At 34.1% G+C, this 20,145-nt stretch overlaps 1 protein-coding gene across 3 annotated transcripts in view; it reads right to left on the reverse strand.

Annotated features, from left to right (window-relative positions):
- Positions 1-20,145, reverse strand: part of RALGAPA1 (Ral GTPase activating protein catalytic subunit alpha 1) — a gene marked incomplete at its 3' end in the record, with an annotated part of 235,275 nt that overhangs the window by 57,091 nt on the left and 158,039 nt on the right. For all 3 annotated transcript variants that reach the window (XM_079701197.1, XM_079701195.1, XM_079701196.1), the window contains 3 exons: positions 18,324-19,188; positions 15,586-15,657; positions 1,042-1,165 (listed from right to left, as the gene is read on the reverse strand). In XM_079701197.1, the coding sequence (XP_079557323.1) occupies positions 1,042-1,165; positions 15,586-15,657; positions 18,324-19,188 (1,061 nt within the window). The remainder of the gene's footprint in view (positions 1-1,041; positions 1,166-15,585; positions 15,658-18,323; positions 19,189-20,145) is intronic.

The raw sequence follows: 20,145 nt of genomic DNA on the forward strand, positions 1-20,145 counted from the left end.
GCCTGCCCTCTAGGAACTTACAGTCTAGTGCAGTGGTCTTCAATAATTTTGCTCATGTACTCTACAAGAATATTGAGAAACTATGTATTAAATTGACAACTATGATGAAAATTGTAACCATAAGTTTAAGCTGTTACAAAAGATACAATTTCCAGTATACTGTATGTTATATCTATATACTTGAAATATATTTTCATCAAAATCTTAGAGCACAAATTTGGCTGATACAATATATATAAAATGTCTGCTATTAATGACAAATCAATCAGCCACATCAAATTCACTTTCTGTTAGAACATGTCTGACTCATAATTTTACAATTTAAATAAACATACTAATACAAATCTCTATGACAAACACTTCACTTCTGAATTATAATTCTAAGATAGACAGATTTGGTTCAGGAACTTCAACATGAGTTGGTTGCCAGGATGACATAAAGTACAGCACCTTTCAGTACTTCCTGCTTTGCCATTAGAGACACCCTCTCTCAGGAGCATGCCCTCTTGAATGAACTGTCCCCTTTTTGGTGCCAAACCTTCCAGGGCAATGTAGGATTCAGGTGAGTAACAGGTATGCCTTTCTTTTACAAAGATGAAGAACAGAAAAGGAGAGGCAAGAGACTGTAGAAGGGTTCTCCGGAATTAATTGTAGTAAAGTTGAGGATCTACAAACTTATCTCCTCAAAACTAACCTAGCCGACATGCCCCCTAGAATCCTTGGGAAAGCCCTAGGATATTCATATCTTCGTTTGAGGATCACTAGTCCAGCGGTCACAACTGTGAGGAAAATCCAAATCTTTTAAGTCTATGAGTTTAGCACACTCTGACAATACAGTGAATGATAAAACAGTCAAAAACTTTCCTAAGTCCCAACTGCTGCTGTCTTTGTAGATGAGATATAAGGCAGAAACAATATCAAACCCATTGTTATGTTGTTGAGTCTCCTAAAATAATGTTTCTAAAATAAGCTAGAAAGAAAAAGAAAACCATTGCTTCCAAATAGAAATAAAATGATATTTGTATAATTTAAAAACAATACCTCCCAACCAAGACCAGCTACAAAATCTTCATATGCTTGACTTCCTCCTGTATTGGTGAGAATGGAATGTTTGTCTTCTTGTCCTTCAGCAACATAAAATACTGCAATCTTGTGTGTCTCTCGGCTATAAAACAAAAGATTTCACCAGTCACTTAATCATTAATTTATCCATTCATTCATCCAATAATTAACTTCTAAATATGTGGCAATAAAAAGATGAAAATGAATTAAACCTTATAATCTACTAAGGGAGACAAGTAATTATAAGTAAAAAATTATAAAAGTTACAAAATTGTGCTCAAAACAGAAGAAAAGGATGATTACTTCTGACTGAGAAACAGAGAGAAACTTAAAGGAGAAGGTAATATTAAGCTGGGTGAAGGTAAGTAAGATTTGACAAATGAAGGAGAGAAAGTATCAAGAAAGACACACAGGTGTGAATGCACAAAGCATCTGAAGAGCTGCCTGTTGTGCAATGTGGCTGAATCCCAGAGTTAAAGGGACTGTGTTTTAGAAATAAAATTAAGTAGGAGTACAGAGATGAGTGAGAAATGATCCATTTCTCCAAAGTACTTATAAGAAATGTATACACAAATATTATAAAACTGTATGGAGTAACTAACAAGTTCTTAGACATTTTAGTTTTAGTTCTCCCTAAAATTAAAAATGCTCATAAAAGCCAATTTCTTGTATGAAATTTGGCTTTCCAAGCTAACTAGAAAATAAACAATGACCCAAGCAAACAACAAGTGCCAACGTACTTTTGATTCAAAGACACAAAGTAGAAAGTAAAAGAAACAGAAGAAGATGCTATGCAAACAGTAACCAAGAGGGCCAGCATAGCTATACTAATATTAAACTTTTACATAAAAATGTTACAGGTAGTTCACAGAGAGACATCCTGGGGTGGAGTGGGGTTGGTTTGGGTGGGTGGGGTTCCTTTTTCCTTTCTGTGTATGTTCCTTCCTTTCTTTTTCCTTTCTGTGTATGTTTTTTTTTTCCTTCTGTGTATTAATCTGACAATTCTCCCCCCTCCCCACTGGCCTGTCCCCATTCCTCATATTTGTATGGTTCAAGCAATAAAGACACTCATTTCAGGAAAAAAAAAGTTATAAAAGATGATACATTTCATAATGTTAAAGGTCCTTATAACAGGAAGATATGAAAATTAAAAACATATGCACCCAACAACAGAGCTTCAAAATACATGAAGCAAAATCAGACAGAATTGAAGGCAGAAATAGCTATTTCTATAATCATAGCTGGAGACTTCAATACCTCACTTTCAATAATGGACAAACAACTAAGAGAATATTAACAAGGAAACAGAAGACTTGAATAATAGTATAAAATACCTAAAGAACACTCCACCCAACAGGAGCAGAAAAACACATTCTCCTCAAGCAAACCTGGAATATCTTTCTCAGGACAGACCATATGGTAGGCCACAGAACAAGCCTCAATACATTTGAAATAACTGAAACCATGCAAAGTATGTTTTCTAATCATAATAGAATAAAATTAGAAATCAATAAAAGAAGAAAATTTACAAATATGTAGAAATGAAAAGATGTACTCCTAAATAAGTGATTGGTCAAAGAATAAATCTCAAGTGAAATTAGGAAAAAAAACCTTAGAGATGAATGAAAATGAAAATATAATATGACAAAACTGATGGCATGCAGGTAAAGCAGGGCTCATTTGTAAATTTATGGACATAAACACCTATATTAAAAAAAAGAAAAAAAAAAAAGGAAAAAAAAAAAAAAAAGGGCTTCCCTGGTGGTGCAGTGGTTGAGAATCTGCCTGCCGATGCAGGGGACACGGGTTCGTGCCCCAGTCTGGGAAGATCCCACATGGCACAGAGCGCCTGGGCCCGTGAGCCATGGCCGCTGAGCCTGCGCATCCGGAGCCTACGCTCCGCAACGGGAGAGGCCACAACAGTGAGAGGCCCGCGTACAGCAAAAAAAAAAAAAAAAAAAAAAAAAAAGAAAAAGATCTCACATCAAAAACTAAACCTTCCACCTTAAGAAACTAGAAAAAGAAGAGCAACTAAACTCAAAGAAAGCAGAAAGAGGACAATAATAAAGACTAGTGTGGAAATCAATGAAACAGAACAGAAAAACAAGAGAAAAATTTTAAATTGGTTCTTTGAGCTGTTAAACAAAATCAACCTATAGCCAGAATGAGCAAGAAAAAAAACTCAATTTACGAAAATCAGGAATGAAAGAAGAGACATCAATACATACCTTATAGAAACAAAAAGTATTATTAAGGAATACTATCAACAATTGTATGCCCAAAATCAGATAATTAGATTAAATGGACAAATTCTTAGAAAGACACAAATTATTAAAACCAACTCAAGGGAAAATAGGATACCAGAATAGTTCAATAACAACTAAAGAAACTGAATTAGTAATCTGATTGAAAAGGAAGTAGTAAAACTACTTCCACTTGCAGATGAGATGATTCTGTGTATAGAAAATCCTAAGGAATCCACTAAAAAGCTATTAGAGCTAATAAATGACTTCAGAAATGATTCAGGATATAATATCAACATATGAAAATCAACTGTATTTTTATAAACTAACATGAACAATCCAAAAACAAAATTAAGAAAGCTATTTCTTTTATAATAGCATCAAAAATAATAAAAATACTTAGGTATATATTTAACAAAAGTACACAACTTATACTCTGAAAGCTACATTGTTGAAAAAAATTAAAGATCTTAAAAAAAATCCCACATTCATGGACTGAAAAACTTAATATTGTTAAGATAATATTTCCCAAACTGATCTACAAATTTAATGCAAGTGCTATCAAAGTCCCAGCTCTTTTTGTAGAAATTGATAAGCTGATCCTAAAATTCACTGGAAAATGCAAAAAATCACAAACAGCCAAAATAATCTTGAAAAAGAAGAACAAAGTTAGAGGACTCATAATTCCCAATTTTAAAACCTACTACAAAACTACAGCAGTCAATGGACTGTGGTACTACCACAGCAGAAACATATAGCTCTATATGGAATAGAATCTTGGGTCCTGAAATAAACCTTTATGTTTATCATCAATTGCTTTTTGCAATGGTACCAAGCCAATTCAATGAGGAAAAAAATAGTGTTTTCAGCAAACGGTGCTGAAGGAACTGGATAGCTACAATGCAGTTGTAGATATCCAATGAAGTTGGATTCTTACCTCATACCATATACAGAAATTAAATTAAAAAGCATCACAGACTTAAAATTAAGGTCTGAAACTATGAAAGTCTCATAAAGAAGTTTACACCACTATAAAATGTCCGTGTAAAAGCTACATGAATGTTCACAGTAGCATTATTCATAACAGCCGGAAAGTGAAACTAATGCAAATATCCATCAAGAGATGAATGGATAAACAAAATATAGGATATTCACATAATGGAATATTATTCAGGAATAAGAAGAAATGAAGTGCTGACACATGCTGCAACATGGATGAATTTTGAAAACACTGTGCTAAGAAGCCTGCCACAAAAGACCACATATGTTTGATTGCTATTATATGAAATATCCAGAATAGGCAAATCTATACAGAAGGAAAGTAGATTAGCGTTGTCCAGAGATGGGGAGTAGGGGGTGATGTTTGGGGGTAATAGAGAGTGACTGGTAATAGGTATGAGGTTTCTTTTTGAAGGAAATATTCTAAAATTAGATTGCTGTGATAGTTGTCTGTGAATATACTAAAAACATGTACACTTTAAATGAGTGAATCTTATGGTATGTGAATTACATCTCAATAAAGCTGTTAGAATTTAAGTTGGAAGTATGACCTACTATGTGTAAATTCTGATCCTGGAAGAAAGGGGACCTCTCAGTGTTCTCAATTTCCTAGGTAAAGGGCTATCAGCTAGAACTCAAAAATCACAATTTATAAAATTGAGAAGAGTTGCATAGAACTATTCACCTAATACTATATAAATCAAAAAGAGAAATATATGAGCCATATAGGAAAAATTAGAAAATAAATCTTTAAAATGCAAAAGTAAAAGTGAAATCACCTTTATATTATCTGTCCTTTTTAAAATTTGAAAAAGCAGAGTTTAGCTGCTCTTTTATGTCAAATTTTAATTTTTCAGCATTCCTTCTTATTTTTCTACTTACTACTTCTACTAGATGCTTGGTATTTATTGATTGCCATTAGATTAGTATGTACCACAAGAGTGAATGAGGTAAAAAGATTAGAAAAAATGAGATTACTGAACTTGCAGCCATAAATATTCTACAATATGTCCAGTACTGGCAAAATATTATGAGCTTACTACTGGAAAATTCAAAGTGAAATATGCTAAGTTATAAGCATTTCTGATTCCCTGTATATACACTGCAATAGAAATAATAATACAAATAATTTGGAGATTTGAAATTTAAAAATCTGATGGTTCAACCATGAGGAATAGGAATCAGTTAATCTAGTCAAAGAAAACAAAGGATCTATAAATGGTCTGGAGAGGTAAGACTATAAGGAAAGTAACTTTTCATTTTCTTCCACCCTAATCCTCCAGACAAGTAATCAGGTTTGTTTCCAGGTTCTTGGCTTAAGAAGAAGCTCAAAGTTGCCTTACTGTCACATAATTAGAATGAATTTTTATCTGAACCCAATATGTTAGAAAAAGAAAGGAAACTTGTTTTCATTATTTAATTTGTTTAAAAAAGCAAAATAAATGTCATGTGTTCATGTGGTGTACAATATCAAAAAGAAAACCTATGCTGTCTCAAGAAAGATGTCCTTCATATATTCCAGGTACATATGAGAATGGAAGCAGTTTAGCAGGAGCCAAGAAGTAGAAAAGCATAAGGTAATGTAAAGAAACCATGAATAGCCAAGACTGGCTGGTATGGCCTGAGTTCTAGACTAAGGAGTCTGGTCAGGCACTGGGAAGTCACTAAGGAATGAAATAAAAATTTTACTTTAGAAAAATTATTCTCGTGGTGAATATTGTCTAGATGGTGAAGAGTTAGAAGATGAGAGAGTTGTTTTAACTCTCTCCGAAAGAAGTAATAAGGACATGAATCAAGAAGTTGGGAGTAGGAAAAGCAAAGAAGAGACAGAAGTGAGAAATAATAAGAAGAAAGAACTGACATAACAATAAACACTAAGGGCAAGGGAAAGGAAATGGTCAAGTGTGGGTGACACTGAAATGGTACTTCTAAATATAATGGAGAAAATTAGGAGGAGGATGTTACTTGGGAAAGAACTGATGACCTGGAAACAGAAGTAAGGAGGCAGGGAAAAAATTGTAATAAGCAGCTACAAAATCATGACTGGGAATTAAGAGATAGGAGTACATGGACAGAAAAGAATGGGGTTGAGAAGATATGAGAGATATCCCAGTGAGAAGGAAAACTATGTTAGGGGAGAAGGCAGCAGAAAATGAGCCAGTGAAGACAAACTAGAAATAACTAGTTTAGCAGGAGCCAAGTAGAAAAATATTACGTAATGTAAAGAAACCATAAATAGCCAAGATTGGCTTGTATGGCCTGAGTTCTAGACTAAAGAGTCTGGTCAGCCATTTGGAAGTCACTAGGAATAAAATAAAAATTTTACTTTAGACAGTTTTACTTTAGAACAAAGTAATTTAACATGACTTTAGAAGCCAGGGGAGAAGAACATTTTAAAGAGAGAACAGACAACAGTACTGAACTTTTAGGGCATATAATACTCAGGAGTTTTTAGGGCAGAAACTATTCTGTATTATATTGTAATGAGTATACATGTCATTATACATTTGTTAAAACTCATACAATGTACAACACCAAGAGTGAATCTAATATAAACTTCAGTTAATAATAATATATCAATATTGGCTCATCAATTTTAGCAAATGTACCATACTGATACAAGATAAAAATAATAGGGGTAACTATGTATAGGGGGAAAGAGGGTATGTAGGAATGCTCTGTATTTTGCAATTGATTATTTTGTAAATCTAAAACAGCTATAATTTTTAAGTGCCTATTAAATTAATTAAATTTAATTAATTAGATAAATCAAGGAGGCTGGAGAGGATGGAGAAAACTTTAGCCATGGTGGTCAGAATACTACCCTTCAAAAGGATAGTTTCAGTAGAACAGTAGAGGTCTGAGAACACATGGTGAGCAAGACAGCAAAAGAGTTATGATTTGTGCCCCCAATGACTTTGGTACCATCTAGTACCAAAGATAAATTATTATGGGGAAGAATTAGGATATGAGAACTCAGAGACTACTTAGAGGGTTTTAATTTTATAACTGTCTTGGAAAGAATATCTAAGAAGTAATAATAATATTAATACAGTGTGATAAATACTATGACAGGAAAGTGTTATAGGGATCTCTGAAAGCCCATGGAAGGATATCCAAACACAGGGTGGAAGGAACTGGGGAGAAAGGTAAAGGGTTAGCAGTAGCTTAGGGAAAGGCTTTTCAGAAAAAAATGATGTTTAAGCTGAGACTAAAACAATGGACAGGATCTACACTCAGAAAAAATTTAGAGCATAAGACTATTTCATTGTTAAATAATAAAGAATAAAACTAAGACAGATAACATTCAATTCTAGAAGAAAAAGAACAATATAAAGCTTATAAACAAGAAATAACAGTAATTAAAGAGTTAAAAAACAGAACATAATAGAATATGATAAATGAGAAACTGTTTCTCTGAAAAGATTAAATAGATTATTTGCATCCAGAAAAAAAAAGCCCACTGTAATGGTGGTGCATAATTCACTTACAAATATAGCTTAAAAGTTAAAAAACATTTTAAAAGAAACCATAATTACAATAATTTGTTATTTAATACATAATACAAAAAAGATGGAAATTGTAACACCAATAACCTAAAATGTGAGGGAAGAAGTAAAAGTATAAAGGTTCTGTATGCTGTATATAAAGCAAATACTAATAGAAAAGGAAATAAACAGCAATACAGTATTAGTTGGGGGTTTTAATATCCCAGTCTCAATAATGGACAGATTATCCAGACAGAGACTGAAAAAGGGAGCAGTGGATTTGAACAACACTATATACCTAACAGACATACACAGAACATTCTGTCCAACAGCAGCAGAATATACACTCTTTTCAAGTGCACACAGAACATTTTCTAGGATAGATAATGTGTTAGGATGCAAAACAAGTCTCAACAAATTCAAGAAGCTAGAAATTATATCAAGTATCTTTTCCAAACACAATGGAATTAAAATAGAAATCAATAACAAGAGAAAAGCCAGAAAGTTCACAGACACATAGAAATTAAACGACACACTCCTGAACAACCAATAGATCAAAGAAGAAATCAAAAGGGAAGTTTAAAAAATATCTTGAGACAAACAAAAATAGAAATACACACTGAAAGTATGAAGTATAGCAAGTTCCAAGAGGGAAGTCTGTAATGATAAACACATACATTAAGAAAAAGAAAGATCTCAAATAAACAGCTTAACTTTATACCTAAAGGAACTAGAAAAAGAATAAACTAATCCCAAAGTTAGCAGAAAAGGGGAAATAATAAAGATTAGAGCATAAATAAATAAAATAGAGAATAGGAAACTAGAAAATATGAAGCAAACCAACAGTTGGTTCTTTGAAAAGATAAACCAATTGAGAAATAAATGGTATTGGGAAAACTGGACATTCACATGCAAAAGAATTAAAGTGGACCCTTGTCTTACACCACTCACAAAAGTTAACTTGAAATGGATTAAAGACTTAAATCTAAGACCTGAAACCATAAAACCCCTAAAATGAAAATAAACGGGTAAGGTCCTGGACATTGGTCTTGTCTATGATTTTATGGATATAACACCCAAAGCTCAAGCAACAAAAGCAAAACAAAAATAATAAACAAGTGGGATCACATCAAACTAAAAAGCTGCACAGCAAAAGAAAGGATAAACAAAATGAAAAGGTAACTCACAGAGTGGAAGAAAATATTTGCAAATTACATTTCTGATAATGTAAGAAACTCATACAACTCAATTGCAATAAAACACTTATAATACAATTAAAAAATGGGCAAAGGACATGAATAGACATTTTTCTAAAAATGATATTCAAATGGCCAAGAAGTACATGAAAAAGTACTTAATATCACTAGTCATCGGAAAATGGAAATGAAAAACTACACTGCGATATCACCTCACACCCAGTAGAATGGCTATTATCAAAAAGACAAGCGGGACTTCCCTGGTGGCGCAGTGGTTGAGAGTCCGCCTGCCGATGCAGGGGACATGGGTTCGTGCCCCGGTCCGGGAAGATCCCACGTGCCACGGAGCGGCTAGGCCCATGAGCCATGGCCGCTGAACCTGTGCGTCCGGAGCCTGTGCTCCGCAACGGGAGAGGCCACAACAGTGAGAGGCCCACGTACTGCAAAAAAAAAAAAAAGGAAAAAAAAAAGACAAGCGATAAGTGTTGGAGGGGATGTGGAGAAAAGGGAATCCTCGTGCACTGTTGGTGGGAATGTAAACTGGCGCAGTCAACTCTGTAAAAAGTATGGAGGGTCCTCAAAAAATTAAAAATAGAACTACCACATGATCTGGCAATCCCACTTCTGGGAATATATCCAAAGGAAATGAAAATACTAACTGGAAAAGATATCTGCACCCTTGTGTTCACAGCAGCATTATTTACAATAGCCAAGGTATGGAAACAATCTAAGTGTCCACCGATGGATGAATGAATTAAGAAAATGTGGTATTTACAACGGGATTCAACCATAAAAAAGAAGGAAATCCTGGCATTTGTGACAACATGGTTGAACCCTGAGGGCATTATGCTAAGAGAAATAAGTCAGACAGAGAAAGACAAATATTGCATGTTCTCACTTATATGTGAAATCTAAAAAATCTAGATTCACAGAAACTGAGATCAGATTGGGTGGAGGATGGGTAAAGGGGGCAAAGGGTACAAATTTCCAGCTATAGGATGAAAAAGTTTGGGGGTATAATGGACATTACAGTTACTATAGTTAACAGTACTGTACTGTATATTTGAACGTTGCTATGAATGGATTTTTACAGTTCTCACGACAAAAACTGTAACTAAGTGAAGTGATGATGTAGTAACTAACATTGTTGTGGTAATCATTTTGCAATATATAAAAATCGTTATGTTTAAACCTTAAACTTACACGATGTTATATGTCAATTATATCTCAATACAGCTAGGGGTCAAAAAAAACTGTTGAAGGGATGACATGGGAATACAGAAATTAATTATATATATATAAAAAAAAGAAAAAGAAAAGCCCTATAAAACTGAGAAAAGGAATGTAGTAGAGAATTATGACACCATGTATGAATCTCTACTAAGTATCTTTTGAAATCTCAGTGAAATTGAGTTCTGTAAAAAAAAAAAAAAAGCCCTGAAATTGACCTAAGAGGTAAAAGAAAAACTGAAAAGACTAAAAACGATGAAACAAATGGAAATAATTCGAAATTCTACTAATTCCTCCAAATTTTCAAATAGATAATATTCATTTTATGAATCTGGCTGTAATGTTAATTCTGAAAACATTAGAACAGGCAAAAAATTAACTATAAAATATTCTAATAGATGAACCATGCCCTAATTAAAAATGAAATTCTAACAAATTTAACCCAACAGGAAGTCAAAGGACCCAATAAGGTTTATCCCAAGAATGCAAGAATTATTTAATATTAGCAATCTAGTTAATATACATCAACTAGTTAAGAAAGCAAAAGCTGAATATAAAAATATATAAAAACCTGAATAGATGCTGAAAAGGATTCTGATAACATTTAACTACCTTTCATTATGAAATCTCCTAGAAAACAGGCTACTTTCTCAGAATGATAAAAATTATCTATTTCAAACTAACAACCAATATTTTACTTAAGTATGAAACAGAAGAGTCATTTCCATTAAAAGCAGAAAAGACAAGGATGACCACTCTTCCTATAACTATTTAACACTGTAGTGCAAGTTTTAGTCAGTACAATCAGACATGATGATATAAGAAAATAATGGCATAACTTTTCAAAAGGAGATGACTTGCAGAAAACGATTATATACCTAAGCAAATCCTAAGAGTGAGACAACTATAAAATGTTTAAAATCAACAAGAGAGGGACTTCCCTGGTGGCGCAGTGGTTAAGAATCTGCCTGTTGGAGATCAGCTCGGTGCTTTGTGACCAGGTAGAGGGGTGGGATAGGGAGGATGTGAGGGAGACGCAAGAGGGAGGAGATATGGGGATATATGTATATGTATAGCTGATTCATTCTGTTAAAAAGCAGAGATTAACACACCATTGTAATTATACTCCAATAAAGATGTTTAAAAAGGGAAAAAAAGAAAAAAGAAAAGAGAAATAAGACTTAAAATTGAAATAATAAAATTAGTATATTTAATCAAAAAAATAAAAGAATCTGCCGGTCAATGCAGGGGACACGGGTTCGAGCCCTGGTCCACGAAGATCCCACATGCCATGGAGCAACTAAGCTCATGCGCCACAACTACTGAAGCCTGTGCACCTACAGCCCGTGCTCTGCAACAAGAGAAGCCACCGCATTGAGAAGCCCGCGCACCACAAGGAAGAGTAGTCCCCACTCGCCACAACTAGAGAAAGCCTACGCACAGCAACAAAGACCCAATGCAGCCAAAAATAAATAAATAAATATATTTTTTTTAAAAAAAGAGAGAATTCATTAAAGTACTTGGATACAAAATATAATGGGGGGAAGATTCTACTCAGAATAGCAACACAAAAGTAAAACACCCCTAAAGGTAATGTCTGGGTATCAGAATAAATAAAAAACACTCCATGATTGTGAATGGGAAGAATGATGATAATAAATGTGTTTATTCTTCCCATAGGAAACTTTTATTGCAAATCAAATCAAAATAGCAATGGGATTTTTTTTTCTGGAAAACAACAGCATAATTCTAATCAATAACATGTTTCTGGAAGAAAAAACAGGCGAGAACATCTAAAAAAAGAAGAATGCGTGTGGGTGGGGTGAGGAAGAAGACTGAGCCTATCAGATACTAAATTATAAAGCTACAATAAATTAAACAGTAACATCTCCACAAAATTGATAGACCAATCAATAGAAATGAACAGATAGCTTTGAAACAGCTTAGTATTTGATAAAGATAATATCAAATCAATGGGAAAGATATGGATTATTTAACAAATTATAGAAATAGACTATTTTCCAACATTCAAGGTGGTTCCATTTCTCATTCCATAAATCAAAATGCATTCCAGAAGGAATAAAGAATTAAATATAAAATAATTACCACTCCAACCAAATACTTAAAAATCTAGAAGGAAATGTAACAATGTTTAATTGATTTCAAGACAGAACTCTCTAAGCACAGCAAAAAACTGAAGAAATTTAAAAAAAAAGATTGAGAGATATAATTACTACATAAAAATGGGTTGTTAAACAACCTGAAGTTGTTGAAAACTGAAAGCCAAATGACTAACTAGGAGAACTCCCACAATAAATACAAAAGTTAATCCTTAACACATACACATACGTAAAAGAGCTCTTACATATAAGAAAAATTCCTAAATAGAAAAACAGAAAAAGGACACTAAGAGAGAATTTAGAAATTTTTTACAAATATATGAAAAATATTAACCTCCCTAGTAATTAAAAACTATAAATTAATGAGATACCATGATTTGCCCCTCAAATTATAAAGGTTAAGAAAATGTCATCAATATCTTTTGCTGGACAGGCTGAAGTTATACAACGGTGGTAGGATTAGAAACCAGTACTTAATGGAAAGCAATTTTATAATATATATGGCCTGAAATAAGTCCTTATGCTTTGACCTAATAATTCTATTTCTAGGAATCTATTCTAGGGCAAGAAATTAAAAACAACTCAAATGTCCAAAATCATAAAACTTGGTGCCATAGAATTTTTTTTGAAGAATATCAAAATGGCTGAGAAAATGCTAATATAGAGTTTTTTAAAAGACATAACTTACTATACATTACTATGATTCCAGTTTTGTAAAACAAAAATCATACATATATCTATCAAAAAGAAAGACTGAAAATATATAAAGAAATGTTAACAAGTCTTATGAATAACAATATTTTATTTTTCTGTTTTATATTTTCTATAATAACCAAAGAAATTATACATTATTTAAAAAAATTATTCTGAGAAAAGCTAAAAACAACAAAAACCAGTTAGGAATGACAGGAAATGAATAAAAAATTATATTTTTCTATAGATTTGGTAGTAAAAGGCATGAAAGGGATGTACTATAGCTTGAAAGGATAGTAACTGAGGAAAGTTTTGTTTTGTTTTGTTTTAAAGGCAGATAACAAACATGCTTATGGTAAGAAAAGTAAGTAGAAATACAAGATAAAGAAGGGATAACTTTTTGAAGATCCTACAGCAGGCTGAGAAAGTAGGAAGCAGAAGTATATAAAGAAAAACAGGCTTTTCTGATGAGGAAAGTGAGCAAGAGAAGATGGCTCAATACAGAAAATTTTAAAAGACGAAGATGTAAGGCCTATTTGTTTTGATGTGGGAAAGGTCTGAATCATCTTCACTTTGCATTCCTGTAGAATAGTGATGGCGGGGTGAATGGCTTGTTACAAACTAGTTTCCCAATTGTCAGAATCACTGGATTTTTTTTTTTTATTAGTTTCTGCTTTATAACAAAGTGAATCAGTCATACATATACATCTGTTCCCACATCCCTTCCCTCATGCATCTCCCTCCCTCCCACCCTCCCCATCCCACCCCTCCAGGCGGTCACAAAGCACCGAGCTGATCTCCCTGTGCTCTGTGGCTGCTTCCCGCTATCTATCTACCTTACGTTTGGTACTGTATATATGTCCATGCCTCTCTTTCGCTTTGTCACAGCTTACCCTTCCCCCTCCCCATATCCTCAAGTCCATTCTCAAGTAGGTCTGTGTCTTTATTCCCGTTTTACCCCTAGGTTCTTCATGACATTTTTTTTTTTAATTCCATATATATGTGTTAGCATACGGTATTTGTCTTTCTCTTTCTGACTTACTTCACTCTGTATGACAGACTCTAGGTCTATCCACCTCATTACAAATAGCTCAGTTTCGTTTCTTTTTATGGCTGAGTAATATTCCATTGTATATATGTGCCACATCTTCTTTATCCATTCATCAGAATGGGAGAAAATATTTGCAAATGAAGCAACTGACAAAGGATTAATCTCCAAAATTTATAAACAGCTCATGCAGCTCAATAGCAAAAAAACAAACAACCCAATCCAAAAATGGGCAGAAGACTTAAATAGGCATTTCTCCAAAGAAGATATACAGACTGCCAACAAACACATGAAAGAATGCTCAACATCATTAATCATTAGAGAAATGCAAATCAAAACTACAATGAGATATCATCTCACACCAGTCAGAATGGCCATCATCAAGAAATCTAGAAACAATAAATGCTGGAGAGGGTGTGGAGAAAAGGGAACACTCTTACACTGCTGGTGGGAATGTGAATTGGTACAGCCACTATGGAGAACAGTATGGAGGTTCCTTAAAAAACTAAAAATAGAACAACCATATGACCCAGCAATCCCACTACTAGGCATATACCCTGAGAAAACTATAATTCAAAAAGAGACATGTACCAAAATGTTCATTGCAGCTCTATTCACAATAGCCCAGAGCTGGAAACAACCTAAGAATCACTGGATTTAATTAATGAACATATGTGACTAACCTGTGTTAAAATGTGAATGTGTGGAGGAAGAAGAAAGGTTAAGAACTACTGTTCTAGCAGATTTGTCTTTCACATGGGTCAAACCTTTGAAGTGAATTCTTACGAGGTTAGAGTAGAGATGACCTTTTGACTATAATGCCAGGCTTGAGGAACAAAGAAGTGATTTATAACAATTACTCTGAGAAGTAAAGTAAAAGTGAACAAGGGATAAAAAATTTGCCAAACAGTAGAGATGGCATTGTTGAAGTAAAGGTGCATGAATATACAGTAACTCTCTATATGACACTGGTTTGATAATTTTCTCTAGTAATGTACTGCTGCCCAGGAGTAGAAAAAGCAGATGTTAGGAATGATTCTGATTAGAGAACTGGTTATGGAAATATATACACACACACACATATATATTTTATATATATATATATATATATATATATATATATAAACTTAAGCAGAAGAACAGTTTTGAGGGTGCAAGATAAGGCATTTTAAAAATGGTTGACAATATGTGAGTTTGCTGGACAGAAAGGTAAGTGGAATCAGAGCTGGGTGGACAAACTGACTGTGGGAACAGGAAAAGCAAAAAACTGAAGACAAAAGTATAAAACACCAGTTGAGTGTTTATTGTTTATAAACAATCCAAAGATACCAAACATTTAAATGCAGCTGTACGTTTTTCTAAAAATGTTATTTCTAAGGTATATATAAATGAAAAACAGTTTCTGCTCAGAAAATTATAATTCAACAATACAGTATTATTCACACACGAACAGAGAAATATCTGACAGGTGCCAGAGCTAAACCTGAAAATTTCCCAACAACTTACCACTGTCTTGAGTCCAAGTTCCTAAGTTCTCTAAGTAGTTTTTCATTTTTCTTCAGGAGATGAAAGCTCCTCCTAAATAGAGAGATTTATAAACATTTTCATCACGTTTGCAGTGAATGACATGACAGTTCCGGAAATACTTTCCAGTCTACTCATGCAACTCTTATACTTTTCTTGCCTTTTCATACTTCTAACACAAAGGAGAATAAACCCTAAAAAAAATGTAAAGAATATATGTCATTATTTCTACCCACGCCCTCATACATTTCTGCTAGTGGGTCATAATCTACTGGCCATTTAAACATTTCCTTGCAGATGCTGTGAGTTTCCCAAACTCATATTCAGGAAAATGGATAAAAATACTTATAGGTTCCTTCTCAAGAGTTTCATAAAAATATGTGAGAAAGTTGTTCCTCATGAGAAATAAAATATTCACAAAATCTAAATCATTACCAAATAAGGATGTGTAATCCAGATGGAATTTGTTTTTTTTCTTGTTTTACATTATATGCTTTTTTTACACTACAAAGCAGTGTGTAAATTTTACCAAATACATTATATAGGTGCTAAATTATGTATAAATTATATTCATGAAATCAATGCTTGCTGTGGTAAAATATAGCTTCCCATCTTTAATTTTTCTCAAGAGACAATGTATGGACCATTCTACAGCAAAAGAATGAATTTTTATTAGTGGCAATTACCTGTATGTGGACATACCATAAGGCAAACTGTTTTCCTGATATAACATGGCTTTCCCATAAGGCAGAGGATACGCCCTTCTAATAAATGGAAGGGTTTAAACCAAGTAAGATTATAAACACTAGGTAAGCAAGTAGAATTCCAATTCAGTGCTTCATATGCATTTGAATTACTTTAAGATTTATTCATCCAGTGATATCTGAGCTCTCCTTCTACTACAAACTGAACAAAAACAATACATTCAATAATGCTTCTTCTTCCACTTCCCTACAGCTTTTAGTATCATAAAAATTTTAAAAATCAATTTTAAAGATAAATTTAAAAATATATTTAAAAATATTAATAATGCTTTACACTAGTGTACAATTTTAGTATTTTATATACATTATCTAATTTAATTCTTACCATCATGTGAGGTGGGAGTTATTTCCTCAATTTGCAGACTGTAACCCAAGGCTCAAAGTTTAAGTGACTCTCACCTGGATCTTCTGCTTTAAGTCTCATGCCTTTTCATTTAACTCCTACTTAACTTACTTCAAAACTCTGTGTGTATTGCAAGTTTTTAATGAGGTTTTGCAATATGCATAAGAGAAAACAAAATTTTAAAAAATGAAATCCATGGGCTTCCCTGGTGGCGCAGTGGTTGAGAGTCCGCCTGCCGATGCAGGAGACACGGGTTTGTGCCCCGGTCCAGGAAGATCCCACATGCCACGGAGCGGCTAGGCACGTGAGCCATGGCCGCTGAGCCTGCGCGTCTGGAGCCTGTGCTCCGCAACGGGAGAGGCCACAACAGTGAGAGGCCCACAAACCGCAAAAAAAAAAAAAAAAAAAAAAAAAAAAAAGAAATCCAGATTCTTTTCTTGATTTGATGCTAAATCCTGAGTTAATTTCTCTGATACAAACAAGAAATGATCATATCGCTGTTTGTCTAAAAAAAAAGTTAGGCTATGTGCCATAATAAGAAATATACATTTGGGCTGTGTCCCCAGTTTTTGACACAGAGGTCCTAAAACCCTTGTAATTTCCTGAGTGCTGGAGGTGACAGGAGAGGCTTACACAGACCTCCTAAAACCTCTGGAATTTCCTGGGTAATAAGAGCATCTTTTGTTCTAATAAGGTGACTCCTGGTGGTGTCCTGGATAACTTCAGGATGGTGCCTCATCACCAGAAAGAGCAAGCCATGATTAGGATCTTAAAACTTTCAGCCCCACCTCTGGGGAGAGAGAGGAACTGGAGACTGAGTTAATAATCAATCATGCCTACATGATAAGACCTCCATGAAAATCCCTAAATTATGGGATTTGGAGAGCTTCCAGGTTGGTGAACACATTCAGTGTGCTGGGAGGGTGGCACACTGCAACTCCACAGGGACAGAAATTTCCACACTTGGAATCCTTCCAGACTTTACCCTATGTACCTCTTCATCTGGCTGTTCATCTGTATCCTTTAACTATCTTTGTAATAAACTGATAAATGTAAGTGTTTTACGAATCATTATAGTTAATTTTCGAACCCAAGAAGGGGGTTGTAGGAACCTCTGATTTACAGCCAATTGCCCAGAAGTATGGGTGACCCAGACCTGCAATTGATGTCTAAAATGGGGGGCAGTCTTGTTGGTCTGAGTCCTTAACTTGTCTGTGATAACTCCAGGTATTGTTGAAACTGCTTGGTGTGAAAAACTCACACATTTGGTGTTAGAAGTGTTATAAGAAAAAACAGTTTTTCCTATTAGCTTACATGAAGGTTGGAAAAAACAAGATTTTTTTCAATTGTATGAGCTATGAGTTCTAAGGTAGTTATACTAGTCATTATGAAAATGTTAAAATTAATTTATTATATTAAGTTATCTTTTTATTCCCTTGAAACCTGATTATGACTCAGTAGACTCAAAAAAAAAAAGAAAATCTGCCCACTGGTCAAAGAACTAATTGGTAGGTAAAATTTAGCGAGGGAAAGAACAGAGACTAAAATGCTGATCATAAGATGAATAAGACTAATATTTTTTAAAAAAGGAAAAATTTCTCCTTTATTCTTACCTTTTGTCCCAGGAATTCATTCCCAATATACTAAGAAGCAATCTGCAATAATAAAATGCTGACTGAGGTTTCTGAGGTGTTGGTTCATCTTGTTCCACAGCTTTCATGTTTAAGTCATTAAAGTGTTTCTCAACAAATTCTTTTTCCTCTGTATGCTGCTTAAGGATAGCGTTAATAACATCATTTTCCTGTTTTTCAGAAATGCACACAGGCTGTGGAGCAGGAATATTAAGTGAGACTCCAGTCCTCTGTAAGCATTCAGGACTAGTTACACCTAAATACTGCAAAAGCTCGTCAAGAACATCTTCTTCATCTCTTATCGTATCCCAAGTTGGTACAGTTTCTCTAAATCTTCTTCTAATCTGGAGGGAAACCCCATCTTTAACTGTTATATCTTCTAAGCATTCATGAGATGTAGAAGGCTCTTCTGGCTTCTCTTGGTGAGACAACGAAAGTATAAGAGATGTAGGTTCTGACAAACCACTTACAAGAGGTGGTCCATACAGGATGGCAGAATCCCATGAATATTTTCCAGAAAGATCACGTACTATAATCCTGACATTTGAATTGGCTGATGCAAGGCCAGCAGATAAACCTCCTCCAGGTATACTCTCTTCAGATCTGATCTGGATACAGGACACTAAGGTTGTATTGTTCAACACAAAGAACTGAATATTTGGACTCTCAAAGAGTTCAGGAGAAAGTTCAGTGCTTTCACTGTAATGATTGTCGTGATTTTCACACACCTGACTTGTTAACATAGCAGGACCACCACTCATTGGATAATGGCCCAAGTGATTTACCAGATGTGTAATAACAGTGCGGGCAGCTATAGATATTAATCCTTGTTGCATTTGAGTTTTCACTAGAAATAAAAAATATAATAAGTGAGTGGGAATACTGCTGCTTCCTAGGAAGTCATATAAGAATGAAACATTAGACAACAAATGGGGATTCCATCACATTATCAAAATCACATTCAAATATTTGAGTAAATATTAATATTTTCAATTTAGAGTATGTACTACAAGAATGATAATGAAGAAGAAAACTGTGCTTTGATGAAGTTTTGTTCATTTTTATAAGAAAGCCCTTTTTGAAATTTTTGCTTATGGATTCATAATTTAAACTGAATGTACATCATACCTTCAAAGAAGGTTCAAAAGTGTTATAAATCACTTGAAATCACTTAGCACCCAGATTAAAAAGTCAATGAAATCCAACTGATAAGCTTCTTATATTATGAGGAGATTCAGAAACATAGTTTGCAGCATGCCTTAAATGGCATTTAATTATGGCTTTTATGGATGATGTAAAAGTGTCAGAAAAAAGTGATCTTTCACTAAACTTTAGGAGTCAGGATCAATTTAAATAGTGAGTCAGTGTAGCCAGCATATGCCAAGGAAACTTTATTTTAAAGGAAAAAATATTTTATGGCCTCCTTATTTTTCTAAGGCATTAAAGAGATCAGGAGCATATCTATATGAGTAACTTAAAAAAAAACATAGGAAATGGTAAAAGGAGAAAACTCAAAGAATATAGTAGCAAGAGGCCTGAAGAGGCAAGGTGCCTAATGTCACGACCTGAAGGAGGAGGAAAAAGGGGGGGGAGGGTGGAAGGAAAACAAAGAATACAGAAAGAGAGTAAAGGGAGAAAGGAGGACATGCAGATAGACAATAACTTGTCCAAGCCCACTAGCCAAAGACTGCCAGTGTGATTCTATAGAGGGTTGATGAAGCCACTTATGTAATGAGTGGTGTCAGGAAGTGGGGACAACTGGGTTAACTTGATACTTTTCATCTAGGAGGTGGGAGGAGAGTTG

Source organism: Hyperoodon ampullatus, assembly GCF_949752795.1.
Source record: "Hyperoodon ampullatus genome assembly, chromosome: 3".
Lineage (NCBI taxonomy): Eukaryota > Metazoa > Chordata > Mammalia > Artiodactyla > Ziphiidae > Hyperoodon > Hyperoodon ampullatus.